This window comes from Polyodon spathula, chromosome 4, assembly GCF_017654505.1.
Source record: "Polyodon spathula isolate WHYD16114869_AA chromosome 4, ASM1765450v1, whole genome shotgun sequence".
Lineage (NCBI taxonomy): Eukaryota > Metazoa > Chordata > Actinopteri > Acipenseriformes > Polyodontidae > Polyodon > Polyodon spathula.
Window position 1 is genome coordinate 84,156,246 of NC_054537.1, and position 19,837 is coordinate 84,176,082.

The 19,837-nt window shown below is 35.9% G+C and overlaps 1 protein-coding gene across 1 annotated transcript; it reads left to right on the top strand.

Moving 5' to 3' along the window:
• Nucleotides 1-205: 205 nt before the first annotated feature.
• Nucleotides 206-19,371, top strand: LOC121314993 (purine nucleoside phosphorylase-like). Its single transcript, XM_041248816.1, has 6 exons — nucleotides 206-322; nucleotides 2,088-2,263; nucleotides 6,266-6,369; nucleotides 16,385-16,560; nucleotides 16,887-17,077; nucleotides 18,544-19,371. Exons 1-6 carry the CDS (start codon nucleotides 300-302, stop codon nucleotides 18,765-18,767), a joined length of 894 nt encoding a protein of 297 aa, XP_041104750.1. The 5' UTR covers nucleotides 206-299; the 3' UTR covers nucleotides 18,768-19,371.
• Nucleotides 19,372-19,837: the final 466 nt, after the last annotated feature.

Sequence of the window (19,837 nt, forward strand, 5' to 3'; positions counted from 1 at the left end):
CAACAGATACTTTGTTGGATAGTACTGAGAAACAAATTCCAGACTTGTTTAATTTTGAGCTACAACGTCAACAAGATTTTGAGGCAAACTGTTCTGTCTTCATACAGCCTATTCAGAAAAGGTCAGGTTAATTGACCTATATGGAATTCGGTAAATGTTCCTGGAATGGAGTTCCTTCACCTTTTATTCAACCAATGAACAGGGTCCTCTCCAGAACAAGCTGTCCTGTTACCTGCACTGGAGTCCATTGACATTTCAAACAATCTATTTGGTCCAGAATCTGGAGTGCTACTTGAATCATGCACGCTAAAGGAAATCCATGGTAAAATTGTCTGTTTTTAAAAATGGGCAGAACTGTTTATTATTATTATTATTATTATTATTATTATTATTATTATTATTATTATTATTATTATTATTACACATGTGTTTTTAATAGCGATTGTGTTACTGATAGAGAATGAAACTGGGAGAAACTGAAAATATTCTTTACAGTGTGTTATATATTTTGCTGTGGAAAAATACATTTTCTTGTTTGTATGGATAATTGTTTGTTTCTTGGAGAGCTTGTGAGGCTTATAACTATTGAATGGATTGAAATTTTTCACCTGAAATGTTTCATGTGGCTTTAAAATGGTAAGGGAATGAAACAGGCTCAGGCACAGGCTTTTAACCCAAAGCATTTTCCAACTCTAAAAACCCAACTAATAATAGAGCTAAGAGCTTAATTGTTTGTGAGCTCACATTGGTGACACCTGCCAATTTGGTAAACACAGGTAGCTTGTTTAGTTTACAATATTGCTGTAAATACTGAAGAGCTACAGGAAGATATATTACAAAGCTTATGGTCTTCTTTTGTGGGTTTTCTACCTAGAAATAGGTTAATTAATAGAAGGTCACCTCATTGCATGTAGTGCTTACAAGCTGTGTGTAGTAAAAACATAGTGGTATTCATGCCCTATCATGACCTCTCACACAGCCCTTGGTAAAAGCATAATGAGTTGATTTTGAAATGTTTGTTTAATGTTCAGTGAGATGTAGTAGATACAGCAAATGCCTGTTTTAGCTCTGGAGACTTAAGTGTTGCTGCAGTCAGTTGTCTTTCACCCTGCTTTGAGACTGGGGGATTAGCAGGAAAAAAAGTGATTGGCTTTTTTACCATCTATTCTTTTATTGATATTTCTAATTAAAGTTCGGGAGGAGGGTCAGACATCAATCTTTACGTCACGAAATTGAATCATTCCATTTACCCATTAGCAAATTAAGATTGTTAGCACTATAAATACCCTCTTCACTTTCTTCTCAGTTGCGTTTCGATTTCATTGTAACCCACCACCTCCTCATCTCCACCTTTCTTAAAAACTTTTTATATTTTATCACTAGGGGTCTCCACCTTGTCCATTCAGCCAGAGCAGTGAGCCCTCGAACCAACTTAGGTTTGATGCCAAATGAAAGTGTCTATACAACATAATTCTCTGTAAAATTGCATACTCCGCATTCTCCACAATAAATGGACTAAAACATTTTGTAATTGGTGTTTGTCCCAAACTACTGAATATACCATTATTTTAAAATATACACATTTTAATACAGTCTTTTCTTGTGTTTATTGTTTCTGGTCTTACTAGTCTCCCTTTATCTGATGTGCACTGTATGTTTTTTTTTTTTTTTTTTATGTTTATTAGCTAGTGAGATATTGCCACGTTTTTGTGTGACTGAGGTTGAGTGCAAATACAAGTGTCTATTCATCCACTGAAAAAGTCTGTACATAGCCAGGGCATACCACTGTGGTCTGTAGTTTTTTGAGGATTGTAATATTCTTTGTCAACACTTATTATACTTTTATAATCACAAACCACACACCAAGCAGTATATTAAGGTAAAGTCTCCTTAAACCTTCGGTTGGCCAGAGACAGGGTGTGAAAATTCTACCATGTTCATATTTAAATATTTTCACAGTCAATGTTCTTGCTGTAGTTGGGTCATTGCAATCTAATTTACAAAAAATATATATAGAAAAAAAATGTAATTGAGTGACTATAGACTGAGCACTATACAAAACTAAACATGTGCCATGTTTTGATTAGCTGCTGCTGCTCGTTCGATGACTACAAGTGTACAGCTGAATGGCTCCTCAACAAGACCAGACACAGGCCTAAAATTGCTGTTATCTGTGGATCCGGGTTGGGGCTCCTTGCTGATTCAGTCTCAAACAAGCAAACATTTCATTATGAGGACATTCCTAACTTTCCTGTGAGCACAGGTAAAATAATATTTTGATTGTGCAGTTTTTGTTTAACTATACTAACTGAGTAATTGTGAGTGAAAAATGAGATATGCTTGTGAGGTTTGAGGTTTACACTATGAAATATTGAAGTAGCCCATGCATATCAACAGGTCAAGTTCACCAGACAAGAACATCTTACAAAGACAGCTTGGATATTGCTGGGGTATTTTAGAATAACATCAGCAGTTTGCGCTTATTACCAATGTAAAGTCCATATTAGCTATACAATCATATCAATGCGAAACAGTCAAGTACAGGAATGTATAAATGCCCTAATTCCTAAAAAAACAGCTATTTGTGACATTCCCATCAGAGACAGTAAGTACTGACCTATCAATCCAATCATATTCTTTTTCTAGTCAAGCTTGGGAAGTCTCCTGATGAGGCCAATTAAGCCCAAATAATGTTCCTGTCCATAACACCAATTCCCATGCAGTGCTCCCTGTGGGCAAAGTTTCTGAGCATGTAACTCACTATGCAGTAATGATGTAGTGCCTTTACCAGTTCAGCCACTGGGACTCCCTCTCTCAGTAGCCAGTTCTGAGGAACACCAAAGTAACCCTAATCTGTGAAACAATCCTAAAACTCAAACAATCATAAGGATTTTGGCATCTGCAGGCATCAAGAAATGAATCCACAATTGACATGGCCAAGTGGGTACATCCCTTTTCTTTATTTTAACCCAAATGGACTCAACCAAGCACTGTAGCAAGACCATAATACTTAGCCAGATGTATATATATATATATATATATATATATATATATATATATATATATATATATATATATATATATATATATATATATATATATATACACACATGTATTTTGAATGGTGGTAATTTTCCTCAAGTGTAAAATACATTTATCCCCTTCATCCCTAAGTGTTAAACATTTAACAATGAAAAATCTCAACCTGCAGCTTTATTTAATCAAGACAGCTGCAAGTATTAGATTGACAGTGTTATAAAGCATCTCGCATAATTTAGCTCAATACTAACAAAAGTCACTGTCCTCTTGGGGAAACATGTGCATTTTTAATGTGACATGGTAGCTTTTGTTTCCTGATAAGAATGTTCGATCAGGATAAACCCTGTTTTTTTTAATGGAACTGTGTCACTGCCAGTTAACAAAAAGGCTACTGATAGCTTCATGGTAACCCCTTTTAATTACAAAAGTAATTATAAAGAATGGCTGTTTCATTCCATTATTGACTTTAACATCAGGGTATTGAAACCAAGCTGTTTAAATACTGTGAAGTAAATCACTGGCTGAGTGCACTGACTAGCATCTCTTGACTTTCACCTCTGGAGACCTAAGTTCAAATTTTGGTTTAGGTTATAATTAAAATGAGCTTGGAGGGCTCAACCTAGTCCTTAGTGGTCATTGTCCCACACAACAAAGCCATTTAAATCTTGTCTCATCAGCAAGATTTTTAAAATACATTTTAATTTACAAATGAACCCATTTTTACTGTTAAGCAGCAGTCAGAGTTGAGAATAGTAAAAAAAAAAAATAGAGGTGGGAGGTATGAGGGGAAGGTGTGTGTGGATTTTATTTGTTTTGGGTTTTTAATACTGGGGTTAGTAGGTAAACACTGATCTACATGAATGTGATGATAACAATCAGACAAGCTGGCAATTAACATTAAAGGTACATCTGAATGATGGTATTAACCAATAAATCTTATGTCAAAATGAATATGAATACATGTATTTTACATTTGTCCCAGCAGAGCAGTATCTGCTTTTTGATGACTACATAATCATTTTATGGGACAAAATGAAATCCATTCAGTGGAAAGCCACACACGACAATTGCAATGATATTATTACAGTGATACATACATACTGTCTGTAAAGCACTTTGAGATACCATGGTATGAAAGGCGATATATAAATAAAATAAATACAAAAATAAAAAATAAATACATCGCGTTGTTTATTATTCACCACAATTTGATTAAATACAGTAAAATGTTACTTGTCACACATAACCTGGGTTTATTTCTGCATTTATTACCTTTCTCTCCCTAGAAAATTACCTTTAATTATCATCAAATGTTTATTCATCTATGGTGTCTGAACCATTCTCCCCATGGAAATACATTTCCATATTCCAATAATAACTTATGACAGTGCTTTGAATGTTTTGAGATTGAAAAATGGCAAACCTGGTCATATGTGTTTGTTAGAATAGTTAGATGCATTTAGTGTGCAAGTTAACATGAACCTTATAAAATAATACAAAAACGAGTAACTATTTACCAGTTAGTTAAAGCAACCCAGGTCCTTATCTGAATTTGAGAGTAAGGTATCTCTCGGTACATTTAATTTCAGTGCCAGAAATGAAATATACAGAAGAAGCTTTGTATATTACATTCATTTTGTATTAGATTCATCCCTCAAATTGGTATTTAGGCTTCAGAGTTAATCAAGTGGGTACTCCATCCCAGCTGAATTAATTTGTCCATTTCCTGCCTGTTAAGTGCGAGAGCTAATTTGATCAGCTCATCTTTTCTTGGCGCCGTGATATTTAACTCAGCAATGTCCACACGTGCATCAGAAAAGCAATGGTTTAAAAATATCTTGTGCCAATTCATTTCAACTATGTATGCTTAGCAAAACTTTTGTAAAATGATTTACCTCAAACCTGAAGAAATGCCTTGGGTTCAGCTTTACATTTACACATATAAACTACTGTTGCCAGCAACTTTATGACTTCCAGTACCAGGATCAAACACTTTAGCAAATAGTGCAGCATGCCAGTACCAAACACTTTAGTAAATAGTCCACAATGCATACATGGGCTACTATATGTGTTCCATAGTAACCTTGACCCTATCTGCACTCTCTCAGGAGTTATAAGCCAGTTTTACATTTTACCTTTAGGAGAGGTCAGAGGTCACGGGCAATGACATTTTTTGATAGAGCATACATGGGTTACTATATGTTCCATAGTAACCATGGCCAAATCTACATTCGACAAGGAGTTATTAGCCAGTTTTGTAAGTTGATGATGTCATCCAATGTGGACATCATGTTTTTTATTGTAGCATTTTCCCTTGACCAAATCTTAAAGACAACCACACTATATCATGTGTGCCAATTTTTGGTTCAATCGGTTTGGGAGAAGATCTTTGTAGTTTGTTATTATGACGTCTGTACCTTGTGATTATGATGTCATGCAGCATGGCCGCCATACCTTCTTACGAACACAAGTTAATCTTGGACTATCCCTCAAGAAGTATACCAACTTTCAGCACTTTGAAATAAGAGGTTTTCGAAAGACATACTTTTACATTTTGGCAAAAAAAGAATTATATGCTACAGATTCAGTTTGTAATGTGTTTATTTATTAATGTATTTATATATCTTTGTTTGAGGGGTTTTGCATATATATAAAAGTATTAGCACCTCAGGTGATTTAAATCCATATGGTAGCTCCCAGTAGTACTGCCTATTGAGAGCGGCTCATTTATTCTCTCCTGCCATCCAGTTGCTGAAATCTTGCAGCAGGGTGTAATGATTGACAGATACATCTCAGTTGTTTAGCCTGGGGTCAGTGCTGAAGAAGAATGGACCCAGATTGTAAACGGCAGACCTTTCAAAATGAGCCATTAGTGCTTTCTCTTTTGGAGGTTTTGAATCATATTGTTATATTAGCGACAGCGTATTTAGCCACAGATGCTGTAATAAATGCATTTATTACAGTATGTGCTGCCTGACAGGATTAGTGACTACTGTATGTACATTTCCATACAGAAAGAAAATAAATAATGTATTGAAGTTCTCGATATTGTAGTGTGCTTTTAGGGTACACTTATGTGGGTTATATTTTGTGAAGAACTGTTCCATCTCGAGTGTGTTTTATTTGTACAAAGATGTTATAATTTTAGATCCTTCTTTTCCAGTGTTTCTGTATTTTGTGGCAAATATTGATGACACTGTCTCATAATGATGTGCTTCTTCTGCAGTGCCTGGGCATGAAGGACGCCTGGTGTTTGGGGATCTGAAGGAAAAGGCATGCGTCTTCATGCAAGGCAGATTCCACCTGTATGAAGGATATTCACTTTGCAAGGTGAGGTGATGTACTATGAGCACAAAAAGCCTGCAACCAAGACCAATAGCTTTGAAGTTACTTTTAAATAATACAATAATCATAAGGAGCTCATTCTGAAGCATTTAAAAATGCTGGCCTTGTTTCAAACATGGCTATCCATGGGTGTCTGGCTTGTCTATCATTTATGAACATGACATGATTATAAAATCCCCACATATAGTAATCATTTTTTTGTTGTTGTCTCTTTTATGGTAAAAACACAGACTCCACACATATCACCATGACTGTCAATGATCTTAAAAGCACGGTCGATCAATGTTTTGTCGTAGTGTAAATTAAGAAGTCTTCCATTCTAGGAATAGGCTGTATATTGTCATTGTAGTACTATCAAAAGTTTGTACCAGAGGAGCCACAAGTATAGATTATTCTCAGTACTTTGACTCTTAAATGTTGAAGCTAAAGCATATTTGTAATTGTATACACATGTATTGCCCATGTGTTTATGTCTTAAATGCACAGATGTCTATAAAGCGGTTGTAATGAGCACTGGCTGTATTGTCTTAGTCTTGTGGGATGGAGGTGAACTCTCAGCTAAAGCTGATCTGAAAACTAATTATGCTTCACACTTCATTCCCTTGCTGTTTATGTCCATTAGCCCTAAAATCCAAATGCTGTGGGATGTTGCATTGATGGTAATAATTGCTTTCGTTTTGTCCTCTTATACATGTAAATAGCATAATGTAGAGAAAAATTACACTGCAGCCATGAAGTCAAGTAAAAAAACGTAATTAGATATTTTCAATGCTGTCTACTAGAACTGCCGATTCAGCACAACATCCTATATCTCAGCCCACACAATAGTATATACTATGTTTAGAAGAGTAAAGAGAGCAGTTCAGATTAACATGAAAAGAATAGTAAATCGCTATTTCTGGTAGGGAATTATCTTGCAGCCAATCAGAAAACAACACATTATTTATTGTAATATGACACTCCTCCCAATGTCGTCTCATTTAGTTTTTTCCACCTCCTCCCCTTCCTCCACTGTGCAGAGGATTTTGTCTTAAGGGAGGTCGTTGAGCTCCCTGGCTGCCTTGTCTCGCTTTGTATCAAATATAATTGAAAAGGGAAAATATTGAGCTAATTCCAGTATTCATGAGAAGTACTCAGTCAAAATAGCAGTAGTTCTTGTTCCCATTTCCAGTCTTCTGCCTGATCACTTGCAATTCAGTCATAATATTGTATTGCCACATGACAACAGTGAAGGGTGCAGGAGTTAAGGTTGGTATAAGTATATGAGCAAGCTGCAAGCATTTCTAACAGTAGCGAGTCAAGCTCCTCGCTGCCTCACTGGAGATCAAAATGCCAGATCTGCGTTATCAGTAAATGACTTGTGTGGTAAATAGCATATATAACTTGACAAATCTGACCCCTGCCTCAAGATGCGAAACTAAAAAAGGTGTCAATATTGCATTACAAAAATGCAGTAGTAGTAATTACATTTTTAAAATATATATGTTAAAAAATTGGAAAAACTCGCTTAAAGCAACTTTTTTAATAGACGGTGATATCTTGTCTACCACTTTGAAACTGCTAGCTTCCAACACACCGTTCGATAACTGCTAACATCCACTTATTGAAAGCACCCCCGGTGTCAACATGTATTTCACAAGCTTTTTTCAGTTATTATTCCTTAAGAAGTAAACAGTAATAGTAAGTGACTTATTTGTTGGGTCAATAAATAGATTTTTATTTTAGTAGTCTATTTTATATTCACCCCTGTTTGCCTGATAATTTTAATGGGGAAGAAATCGTCTGTGATGTTCTGACAGAAGTGATATTGCTCAATTGTACGTGGTATAGAGTGTGAAAAGTAATCAGTATGGAGTAAGGCACTGGAAATGATTCCTAAAATGATCCAACCCTCCATAGTTTAAAATGCTGCAGTGGAAAAGTGGGGTGTAAGTGTCTGTTTTTTAACTTGAGCCTGAATCCCATAAACTATCACCGAGCTTGAAAGAACCTGCCTGGGAATTGTATCAAGATTTTAAGTGTAAAATTCAAGCTTGTTTGCGGGTTGAACAATAAAGCCAGTGCAGCTCTTTAACTATTTTGACTATTAAGTGTTTTAGCTTTAAAGACAAGTCTTGTTTTTATTTCCCATATTTAATGCACAAGTCTCCGTAAAGCAGCTGCAGCTAACACTGGCTGTATATTGTCATAGTCATATGGGATGGAGGTTAACACTCAGCTAAAGCTGATCTGAATACTTATGTTTCACACTTCATCAATTGTTGTTTATGTCCATTATCCCTAAAATCCAAGTCCTGTGGGATATTGCATTAATGCTTTCATTTTTGTCCTTTTAGACATTTAAATAAAAGGATGTAGTTAGAAAGTACACTTCAGTCATTAAAAATGTTATTGAATTTACAAAATGTAAGGGTATCACGGGGGCACAGTTCCGGCTGGTATAAATACTAAAGCAAACCAGTGCTTTAAGGAGACACTAACATGGGTTATGAAAAGAACAGTTATGTTGTTATACAATCTGCCTGTCCCATGCGTCCCACAAGGAAAAGTTAGGAAAGAGGCTTCTGCTCCACATTTTTGTTATTCAGGCTTTCCTTAAAAGAAAATGGAGTGTCTTTGTTTCTCGACATCGCCTGATAAGCAGCGTTGATGTACACTGCTGTAAGTGTCAAGTAATCTTCACAATGCCTTGTACAAAATTGTCAAACTCCACCTTGAAGCCCAACTTATAGGGTAGTTATGTTCACACAGATATTTAGGTTTTCATTTCCTTTAGATAACGCTCTTTTCTTTCTTTCTGTATAGGAATGGGATAGTTTCCTAAAAGTTTAGCAATTAGGGCATTAGCTTAACTATACAGAGCACGGTTCAGATGGAGCTTACTCTAAGCAAAACAGAATCTTTGAGCCATACTTCGAGTTGCAGGCAATGTTGACCCTTATTTGTCATTGACGTTAATTAAAATGTAGTGACAATTTAAGTGATGATTTTTTTGCAGTCCGGTGAGAAGTTACTTTGTCTTCAACTAACATGGAACGTTAGTCGCATGTGAAGGAGCCCTCACTGCTATGCACCTACAATTTTTGTTTGTTTTTGTACCTTAGCATATTTGGCACTTTATGTAACCTTATTGGTGTCATACTTTCATGGCAGCAAAATACAAATCTTAAGACCTGCAAAAGCTTCACTACTGCCCTGCCTGCTGGCCCCACAATAATGACACCACAATTTACAAATCAACAATGTTAAAATACAACAATATCCAATATGTTATATATATATAGATATATATATATATATATATATATATATATATATATATATATATATATATATATTATATATATATATTCTATTCCTGGGAGTGTTATTGTTTTCTCTTGTTTTGTCTTTACACTGTCATATACACAAATACCCCTTTTCCACTGGCTATTTGCCAAGCCCAGCAAGAATTAAACTGTGAAACTCTGGCCTCACAAATCACGTGAAACTGGCTCAGAGCTGAGTAGGGCTAGAGGCCAGGTTAATTTTGGTTTTACTTTGTGGCGTCTAAGGCCAAGTATCTTGTTTGACAGATCCAAATTACTCCTCTCTCCGATAAGCATTTTTCTCTGCATAGTCAGCCTGCCGTTGACTTTCAGTTGTATTCACTAACATATGAAGAACAGAACTAAAGAAGAAAAACACAACTACAATCTGGATCCATCATTCATAAGTCAAATACAGCGCCTCTTAATACAGCATCATCTACATGCGACTCCACGTGTTCATTGCGTGTGACATCAATTGCACGGCTTGGGCTCTAGGGAAAAACAGCCTGGGCACCCTGCTCGGTTGTACAGTGGAAAATAGTTTATCAAGGTTTTGTTTCTTCTGTTCTTTGTATATCTATTTATTTAACAAAATAGCTAACAGCAACCTCATTTGCACGTCTGTAAACCTAAACATTGTTAATATCTGAGGCTTACTCTTTGCTTGCCATGATAGTCAAGGCCATAATGGGCCTGTTCCACACAGCAGTAGACTATAGGTCCTGAAAGCTATTCACCAAGGACAAGTGAATTTATAGAAAATGTTTGCAATACAGAAAGAATCTGACATCTATTACATGGAACATTAGCTTTATCTGTCACTATCAAAGTCGTTAAGTATGAAGCTCATTAAAATACTGCCAAAACTGTTGATTCTAGTGATGTGTAGTTTATGAAAATATTATACCCCCCCCCCCCCCCCCCCCCTTTATGAGTTAATTATAGGCTTTTTATTTTGTACCATTTTAAAAGTTAAGGAATTTACTTGCCAATAAAATACATAATAGACTAATTTCAACAACAATGTATAAAAACAATATGAGTGTGATAGAAGTTTTGCTTGAATGACCTGCTAGCATCAGAAGATTTGTTAATCGCGAGAAGAAACAGACACATCAAATATATTATTTGCACACGTCACACATCAGCACAGCAAATGATAAAATACAAGCAGGACTCGTTTATCCAACCCCTTCTTTCACAGGCCCACCTGACAGAAGAATGAGAGTGACACTTGTTTTGTTAAACCTCCAGAACAGATTACAATGCTGAACCAGAAGAAAAGGAAAGTAGATATTTAGCATATTATACCATGAATAAAGAATCACCAAAAGAACACATGTTTAGTATAAACATTTAATTTCTAAATAATCTAAAATTTGTTATAAAATGCATACAAAATACTGAAAAAATACTGTACAGTTCTGTACTGTGCTGTATTTTAAGCAAACACATTAAAACAAAATCATCAAACCACAGCAACTGGAAAAAAACACCGAAAAGATCATTATACCACAAGTGCTCTTAATGTTACAGCAGTACTGTCGACTAGCATTTTACCTTTACAATGTTTCTAATGGATTTTCAACTGATACAACCAGCAACAAACTAAAATATTTCAGGAGAACGGTCATACAACGTGTTTAATGTATATGTAGTTTTTACAACAGAATCAATCTGTTACAGTGCTGACTAGTGGCTAAATGAGAGTGATGGATTAATGAGAGGTGGATAAACGGGTATTGACTAATTCAATAAAGAGAAAAGTAAAATCTGAGATTAATTTAAATTGGGTTATCATTTCAATAATCCCATCTGTTCAGTTTCAACCATTTAGAACATCCATGCAGACTGATGAATCCCTTATTTGGGTTCTACTATGGTAAAGCTGTTGTAATGAGTAATGAGTAACAGGCAATTGTTTTTAAAAAATTCAGTAGGTTAATATAAGACTATGACTATGCCTTAATTTAAACCCTACCACTTATTGTATAGTATAACTGCTGTTACAAGCCATATTTTTATGTATTTTGCCTACACTTTATTATTGAATTTGTTTTTTATACATGTGCATGGTAAAAAGAATTGAAAAGCAAGCAAGTGTGCCTCTGACAGAGTGCTCAGCTAGTCACATACTTCATCTCTGATTTCTGGTTACTGGAATCATGGGAGGGACAGAGTTCCTCTTATTTTCGTTGATAAGTTGAGACAGAGGCTAAGAACAGAACTTGACCCACAAATGAAGTATGCGGTATAGATGAGGAAGAAGCAAAGTCAGGTAGAAGATCTAGAGAAAATGAAAATAACTCAATGTTAGAGAAAGCAATTTAAACAAGGACTGCAAACACCATAAAGTAGCGATTCATACCTGTAACAGACCCAGCAATTGGAAGGGAGATCAAAAGAAGCAAGTAACAGCTTCTAGTCCCTTTAAAGTACATGCCTTTGGGACGCAGCAGTGTAATAGAAGATGTGTGCACTCTAGTCCCTTCATTTTCCTACTTCTTTATCTGTAGCTGAAGGCTCAGGCCTCTTTCTATGATTCTCAAGGTACAATTTGTCATCCACCAATGCCGATACTCTCTCACTGCACTAAAGATGTATGGATTGCTCCAGCGTCCAAGAAAGCAAACTTTTAGTGCACAGAGGAATTGTCTGCATAATTACAGTGTTTAACACATTTGTATTAATGGGCCACCTGTCTTCTTTTCTCATGGACATCGAAAATGCTATTTTGGTAAATGACCAGCAATGAGAATGATCAGTCAGGTTGCTTCGCTGATATCAAGGTGCTGAAAACCAGAAAGGTTACAGACACTTTGGGAAGAAAGAAACAGCAACATATGTTGTCACTAGTTGACACTTCATGCGCCAGACAAGACTGGCTACCTGTCTGAATTCTCCGATCAGTGGTTCACAATTTATGTCAATTAAGAGCAAATACTGTTTCACATTTCATTACGCATCTCAGTAGCTGTCTTGTAATGTTTTTTGATTTGTTGTTTGTGTCATGTTTTGTTGTCTTGTTTTTCTGCCTTGTATTGTGCTTTGCTCATTATATCTAAAGTTAATAAATTACTTAATTTAATATAAAAAACACATGTTCTATTCCTGCTGAAATTTCTCATAATTGTGTGTAAGTGTTAATGTGGCCTGACTTTAATAAACTCACAAACAAAACTATCACCTATCTTATTTAGTTTATTTTCAGGCTTTTACTGTACTATGAATAGAAAAGTCTTTCCATTTGTCAGATGTTATAGATCTAGAAATTCTTGATTAGGCAATGGCCGTGTCACAAAGCCTGACAGTAAACCTGATTCATCTGCTCTAATGTTTAATCTTGTGCGGCCGTGGCTTTCACGAATATTTCTCAAGGATCATATCTAGGTCTGAAAAGTTAATGCAGCATGTGTTTTTTGAAACTGTAATTGGGTTGAAGAAGAAAGAGTAACTGTCAAGATGGATTTATTTTAATCTTGAATCTGTCATGGCAACTCTCTAAAATCTGACACCTTCAGTATAACCTTAGTACAACTGTGCGTTGAGCATTAGGTTTGTTATCAGCTCAATAATGTCTTTGCTTTTAGATTTATACATGCACCCAACACTTGGATTTAACATGTATTTAATCTGACTTCATTATGTGTTTAGTTTACTTGACAAACCCCAGGTACGTAGAATCATTTACAAGTGAACAGACTTGAGCTCCTTTCACACCAAACGTGTCGTGTCAGGTTCCAGTGTAACATCCATTTTATTGAATGTTGTACATTAGGGGTGTGCTGATACTCAAATTTTCCATGTAATTGCCTTTAAGAAGTATTTGTCAGCAGGTATTAAATAAATCAAAACACACTTGTTTATTAACGTGTTGATTTCAAAACAGGAAAAGCTGCCCTTCCCTCACCTTTACAATGTAGTACCAATCAATAGCAATGAACTTCTGCATTGCATGTTTTAAAAGCTGATTGAAAGCAAATGTTCCTCTCTTCTGGGGTGCTGACATTTTTATTGCTGAACAGAGGCCACAAACTAACAATGTACAAAACTAGCAAATGCAACTAAATCATCACATAAATGGGACCTTTCCTGAAACTGGAGCTAATGCTGTGGAAAGTGGGATATGAATTTCTTTGTTGAGTTTAATCAGCGATAACAGCTTGCCCGGCATTAATCCCACAATTCACTGCAGAGATAATGCATTTCTAAGGAAATTGAAAAAAAAATGTAATCATCGGGATAAAAGAAGGCTTAAGACAAATAATAACTTAGTTTTAGCTAGTTTGCCATCCTACATTAAATAACACTGTCAGATTGTTACTGGCTGATACTCAGTAATTGTGTAGAGGGAAACTGAGGGACTGCATTGTTTTGTGTGACATGTTTTATTCCATTTAATTAATACCTAACAACTTCACATTTTCTAAAGGTGATTACTCAGAAAATCAGAGAATCGGCATACCTCTACTAAATATGCATCAACTATTCCCATTTTTCTTTCAGTTTAAAGTTATTATGCGTTATTATTTCTGTTACTTACTGCTAAAAGAAAGCATCATTCTGTGTTTTGTATGGCATGCTACATTCAGTGACAGTAGAGCCATAGGATGATTTAATGGCTTTGGAGTGAAGCCAACTTAACACCATCAAAATATGCTGGCCGCTGGAGCTTTGATATGTTGAAAGGACCAACAACCAGTAGGCTTTTTCATGGATGGCAGTGGGCTTTAAGTTATAATGCTGAAATTATTTAAAATGTGGGTCTCCATCCAGTAAAGACACTGTTGTGTGGGGTGCAGGGTGAGCCATACATTGGAAAGCTGGCTGCTTCACAGCTGATGGGTTTCTGGTTTTGGCTGGGTCGGCTACTGTCAGTTTATAGATTTAGAGTATAAATAGCTGTAAACAGCATTGCTAGTGTTAGCAATTCTGTGCCCGCGTACCAGCTCTGCGTAATTGAAGCTTTCAGGCTTTCAGTAGCAATAATGCAGCTGGACTAGCTCTGTTTTGCATTTATTCTTTTTAATCATGTTATGTAATATGGATGTATTGCTGGGGTAAATTCATTTACTGTACAACGACCTTCAAATGACCCCTTTCTACTATTTCACCTCTGTCGTTAATATTTGGAAAATGTATAGGAAGCACATATACTTGTATAACCCTATTCACACTGAAGTTTTTCCTTGTCACAGTTTACCGTACCTACTGTTGTTCAGTTTGTGGCAGTAGAAGCACGTACCAAAGTAGCTTTACAAGACAGATGGAGCCCCTTGCTATAGTTTTGCAACACAGCACTAAAAGGATAGGAAATATACATTTACACACTTTTAACAGTAATTATGTACTACATTATTTTTCTAGTGTTTTTACATGTGAAATCACGTGATATTTATTAGCTTGTTAGTAATTAAAAAAAACATAAAAAAGAAATACTGAACTTTACCACAACAGTACTGTTTGAAGGAATGTTTTGTTAAAGGCATTTTGATTAATTGAAGTGTGCAGCTCATTTTCCAAATGTTTTAGAGTGTATGTATTAGTTTATTCTAATTTTCCAATACAAGTCAATAATGCAAATCACTTTTCAAAAAACATTCCTTCGAGTTTTGTGAATTGGGCCCACTATCGTGCCCCTGTAAAACATATACTGTACTATGTATCAATTCAAAGATTCCCACTGCGAAAGTGCATTTGGTATTGTATCATTCACCGGGGAAATAAGCTTCCTTTCCTTTCCCCTGACCCTGTTTTTCGTAATTAGATATTAATTGTATGGTTTTTCTAGTCAGAGGGAGGTCAGGGTAAAGCAGTAGGAAAGGTCTTTGACATTAAGACTTGATTACCAATTGCAGCTCTGCACGTGGCAGGATGGTGGATAGTTCCCCACCTGGCTTCTACTCTAAAGCTAATTAGTCTTTCATTAGTCACTATGCTCTCAAGGACAAATGCCACGTATATTGAACAGAGCCAGTCATATTTATACATATAGTAATTATTTTTTTATACACAGCATATTTTTCATTTCATTTCTTCACTAGGAGTCCAAGTATTAAAAATAGAACAAAGTGTTTTTCATCATACCCTGGTGACGGAAATGCAATAAGCATAGAATTTCAATGTATTTTATTGCAGTGTTACTACACATACAGAAGGTCCTCATAAGCTCTATACAAGACAAAAATGTATACAAACAGTAGGCTAAGCGCAAATGCCCATGTTTATTACAAAAAACACTACAAACAGGAACAAAATACATGAACAAACAGTGGCCAAAATAAATGGGTGAAACAAGACATTAGAAGTACTCCATGTTTGTGTTATCAATCAAATTTCCTAACACCGTATCTCCACTGGTTCCACACACCTAAACATGAACTCTAATATTAACAACTGGGATCACCCTTTGTATACACTTGTGACTGGAGCCTAATTAATCATTTATTCAATTTACAGGTCCAGCCACATTCCCACGTGTTATCTTCCACACACACACACACACACACACACACACACACACACACACACACACACACACACACACACACACACACACACACACACACACACACACACACACACACACACACCTTATACCGGTAGGGCTTTCACCCGACCACAGCATTATAAATACTGAATGCAATTTTCTTTCTATAGGTATTTTGATGTTGCCTTTTTTCTTCTAGGTGACTTTCCCAGTGAGAATATTTAAACTGTTGGGGGTCGAGACTATAATTGTTACAAACGCTTCTGGGGGCCTGTGTAAGGACTTCAAACCAGGAGACATCATGATCATCAAAGACCACATCAACCTGCCTGGCTTTGCTGGCCAGCACCCACTATGTGGGCCCAACGAGGAAAGGTAGGTTCAGTCAACAAATATGTCTGCTCGTATTTCTAAACACTATAGTACTGTCAAAAAACAGATTTTTATATTATAGTTTACTATATGTTTTCTGTGGCAATGTAGGTTTAATTCTGAAGTCTCAAATGATTATAATACACACACACACACACACACACACACACACACACACACACACACACACACAAAATAATCCTCTATAAATAATAACCTCACAATACCAGCACATCCTTTGTGAAGGGAAAATCTGTGATACAAATAATATTTGAACAGCTTTTAAATGTGTGCTCCTAACAACATCAATTATTATAATGTCATTAAAGGTTTGGAATCCGTTTCCCTTGCATGTCTGATGCCTACAATAAAGACCTGCGGAAGCTTGCACTTGACATCAGTGCACAACTGGGCTATTCAGACTTTGTTCGAGAAGGCGTGTACTGCATGGTCAGTGGACCCAACTTTGAGACCATAGCTGAGGCCCGCATGCTGCACATCCTTGGAAGTGACTCTGTGGGTAAGTCCATATGTCCTATTCTAGAGCTTTCCAGGCAGGGATGGCTTTGGCGTTCATTACATAAGGGGTAACACACGACAGCGCGTGGGTTGTGTTGCATTAACATATGGCTGTGGTTGGGTTGGAGGCACGAAGCGAAGCCAAGTCAGTGCCTTCATACCAACAAAACTGTATGTTAAATCAACACAACCCACAAGCCCTGGAGTGTGTTATCCAGCTTATAAAACGGACACAATAAAACACAGAAAAACAAATTTATTTATATATATATTTTTTAACAACAAACAATTTTATTATATATTCTTATGCTTGGAGAAAAAAATAGTCCACTAGACACGGTTAAACTGGAGGTTTTCAACATTTCCAACAATAAATACAATAACAGAATACTATTTATCCCAGCCAGGATCAAAATAATTAATTTTAGCCTGTCCAGTTACTTATCTCAAATACCTGAAGCTAGTTAAAACGAGAGTGTGTGTGTGTGTGTGTGTGTGTATATATATATATATATATATATATATATATATATATATATATATAGTGAAAATGAGAGAAAAACAAGTAATAAGGCACAATAGAGTAGTAATAAAAACCTATAGTCAAGTTCTCCGTTGCGAGTTTAATATGTTGTGTATTGATAATTTATTAATCGAACTGTAATTAGACAAAAATACGTTACGCCATGCATTAAGCTATATTTATGCACGGTTTAAAACCTCTCAGCAGCCAATCAGCATGCAACATCTAAACATTCAGTTTCATAAAGTAAAGTGCTTTAGATAGTTATTGTTCCCATGGTAACTGCTGGACTGGATGCCATACATGATCTGGGCAGACTGTTTTCCATCTTAATGCTCAAGATGTTTGATAATGTCCCTATCAAACCTTACCAAGATAAGATCTTTCTAAAGCCTCTTAGGTTGCAAATGTTTAGTTTTTAATTCTCGAAATAGTGAATGATGGCAAACTTGATATGGTATTGCCAGCATTACCCACAGAAGAGAGCTTTGTGCTTAATGAGTTTTTTGAGCAAAATCAATAAATAAAGAACCCCAGTGTACTCATGGAAATGAGAGCTAACAGAAGTAAATAAACCATGTGTAAAAAGCTGTTAAGGTTTACCCACCTTATTTCACCTGAAATACCCAAGGGTTTTTCTTTATTAGTATATAAATAAACTCGGATGTTAACAGTTTCAAATTTCAGTTTTCAATATTTTTTAAAGATGTTTTCATAGAGTGTGCAACTAAACTGTTTACATTTGAAAAACCTACCATTTTAATCAGACAAATGCAACGTGCAATCAGAAACACATCTTCATTAGATATTAATGCTGAGACATTTGAATAGCTTTAGTTAACATGAGTTGTTTATTAAGGATTCAGAGGGAACCCAACAGTGTGTTTTCTCCATAACGTTCATTGTCATTTAATTAAGAAGCCTTCTCTTCTTATCTATTCAAGGGATGAGCACGATTCCAGAAGTCACTGTAGCGAAACACTGTGGTTTACATGTGTTCGGACTTTCACTCATCACCAACAAAGTATCACTGGACTACAGCAAGGAAGAGAAGGTCAACCATGAAGAAGTCCTTGCAGTGTGCAAGATGAGGGCTGAAATGTTGCAGAATCTGGTCAACACCCTAATAGCCAAATGTGATCGGGTTGATGGTATAAACAGCAACTAAAACCATAAGGCTTGAAAGAAATTCTCTTAAACTATGTGGTGGCTACAATTCACGGCAGCAAAGATATGCAAGTGTCCAGTAGGCCAGTATAACCTGGTAGGGGAAGCTCCTATATAAGTTGTTGTGTTATGCTCTCTATATTGCCATCCTTGGTCTATCATGGGATAACCCCACATACTTAAAATACTCACAGCCAATAGTTCCCTAAATGTTCTCTGCCGTGAACATCCATTCATTATATGAGTTTCAAATGAGAAAACATGTATTTTCATTTTAAAACATGATACAGTATCTGGCACTACTCAAGGTGAAATAAATCTCTGATTGCAAGCCATGCCACTACTGTAATATTTGTATATGGGTATATAATACACTTAAAGTCAAATTGAGGATGTCACCATAGTAATTAAATAACTGGCTTTCACGTGTGCATATTGGTTACCTTTAATCTGCTGGACTAATGTTTACTTCTTTAAGTGGTATGCATTATGTAATGTGATTGACACCGTGCGTGTGTACTCTATAGAAGAGCATTCGTTGGCAGGTGTTTTATTTTCTCTTTCTTTCCTGACAGATATTAAAATAAAAATGAAAAAAAGCCATATTAAGCCATATATTACAGTCACAATTTGTATTTTTGCTGCGTTGTTCATGAAGGTTTTTATTGTTTTTACATTTGAAATCTTGTTATGGGTCTGGCAGTACAGCTGTAAAGTCACTATTACATAAATAAAAAAACATTACTCATGCAGAGAATTAAGCACTGCAGAAATGAATACATGAAGATGGTAGGTAAGAAAGTACAGTGAATGTATTATTTTTGTTTAAATCTCATCCATTCACAAAACAAGAATTGCACACACTGAAAATAATGACTTCAAATCATCTACTCAATTCTTAAGGAAAACTAAGGCATAACACAAAGCTGTTGGTTGTTAAGTTAACTCTTGTAAAAGTTTACAACAGAATGCCACGGAAAACTGGCACACTAAAAGCATATCAGTGGGGAAATTATGGTAAACTCTGAGTAAAATGGAGTAAAATCCTTTCTGTTGCGAAGTGTTTCTCTA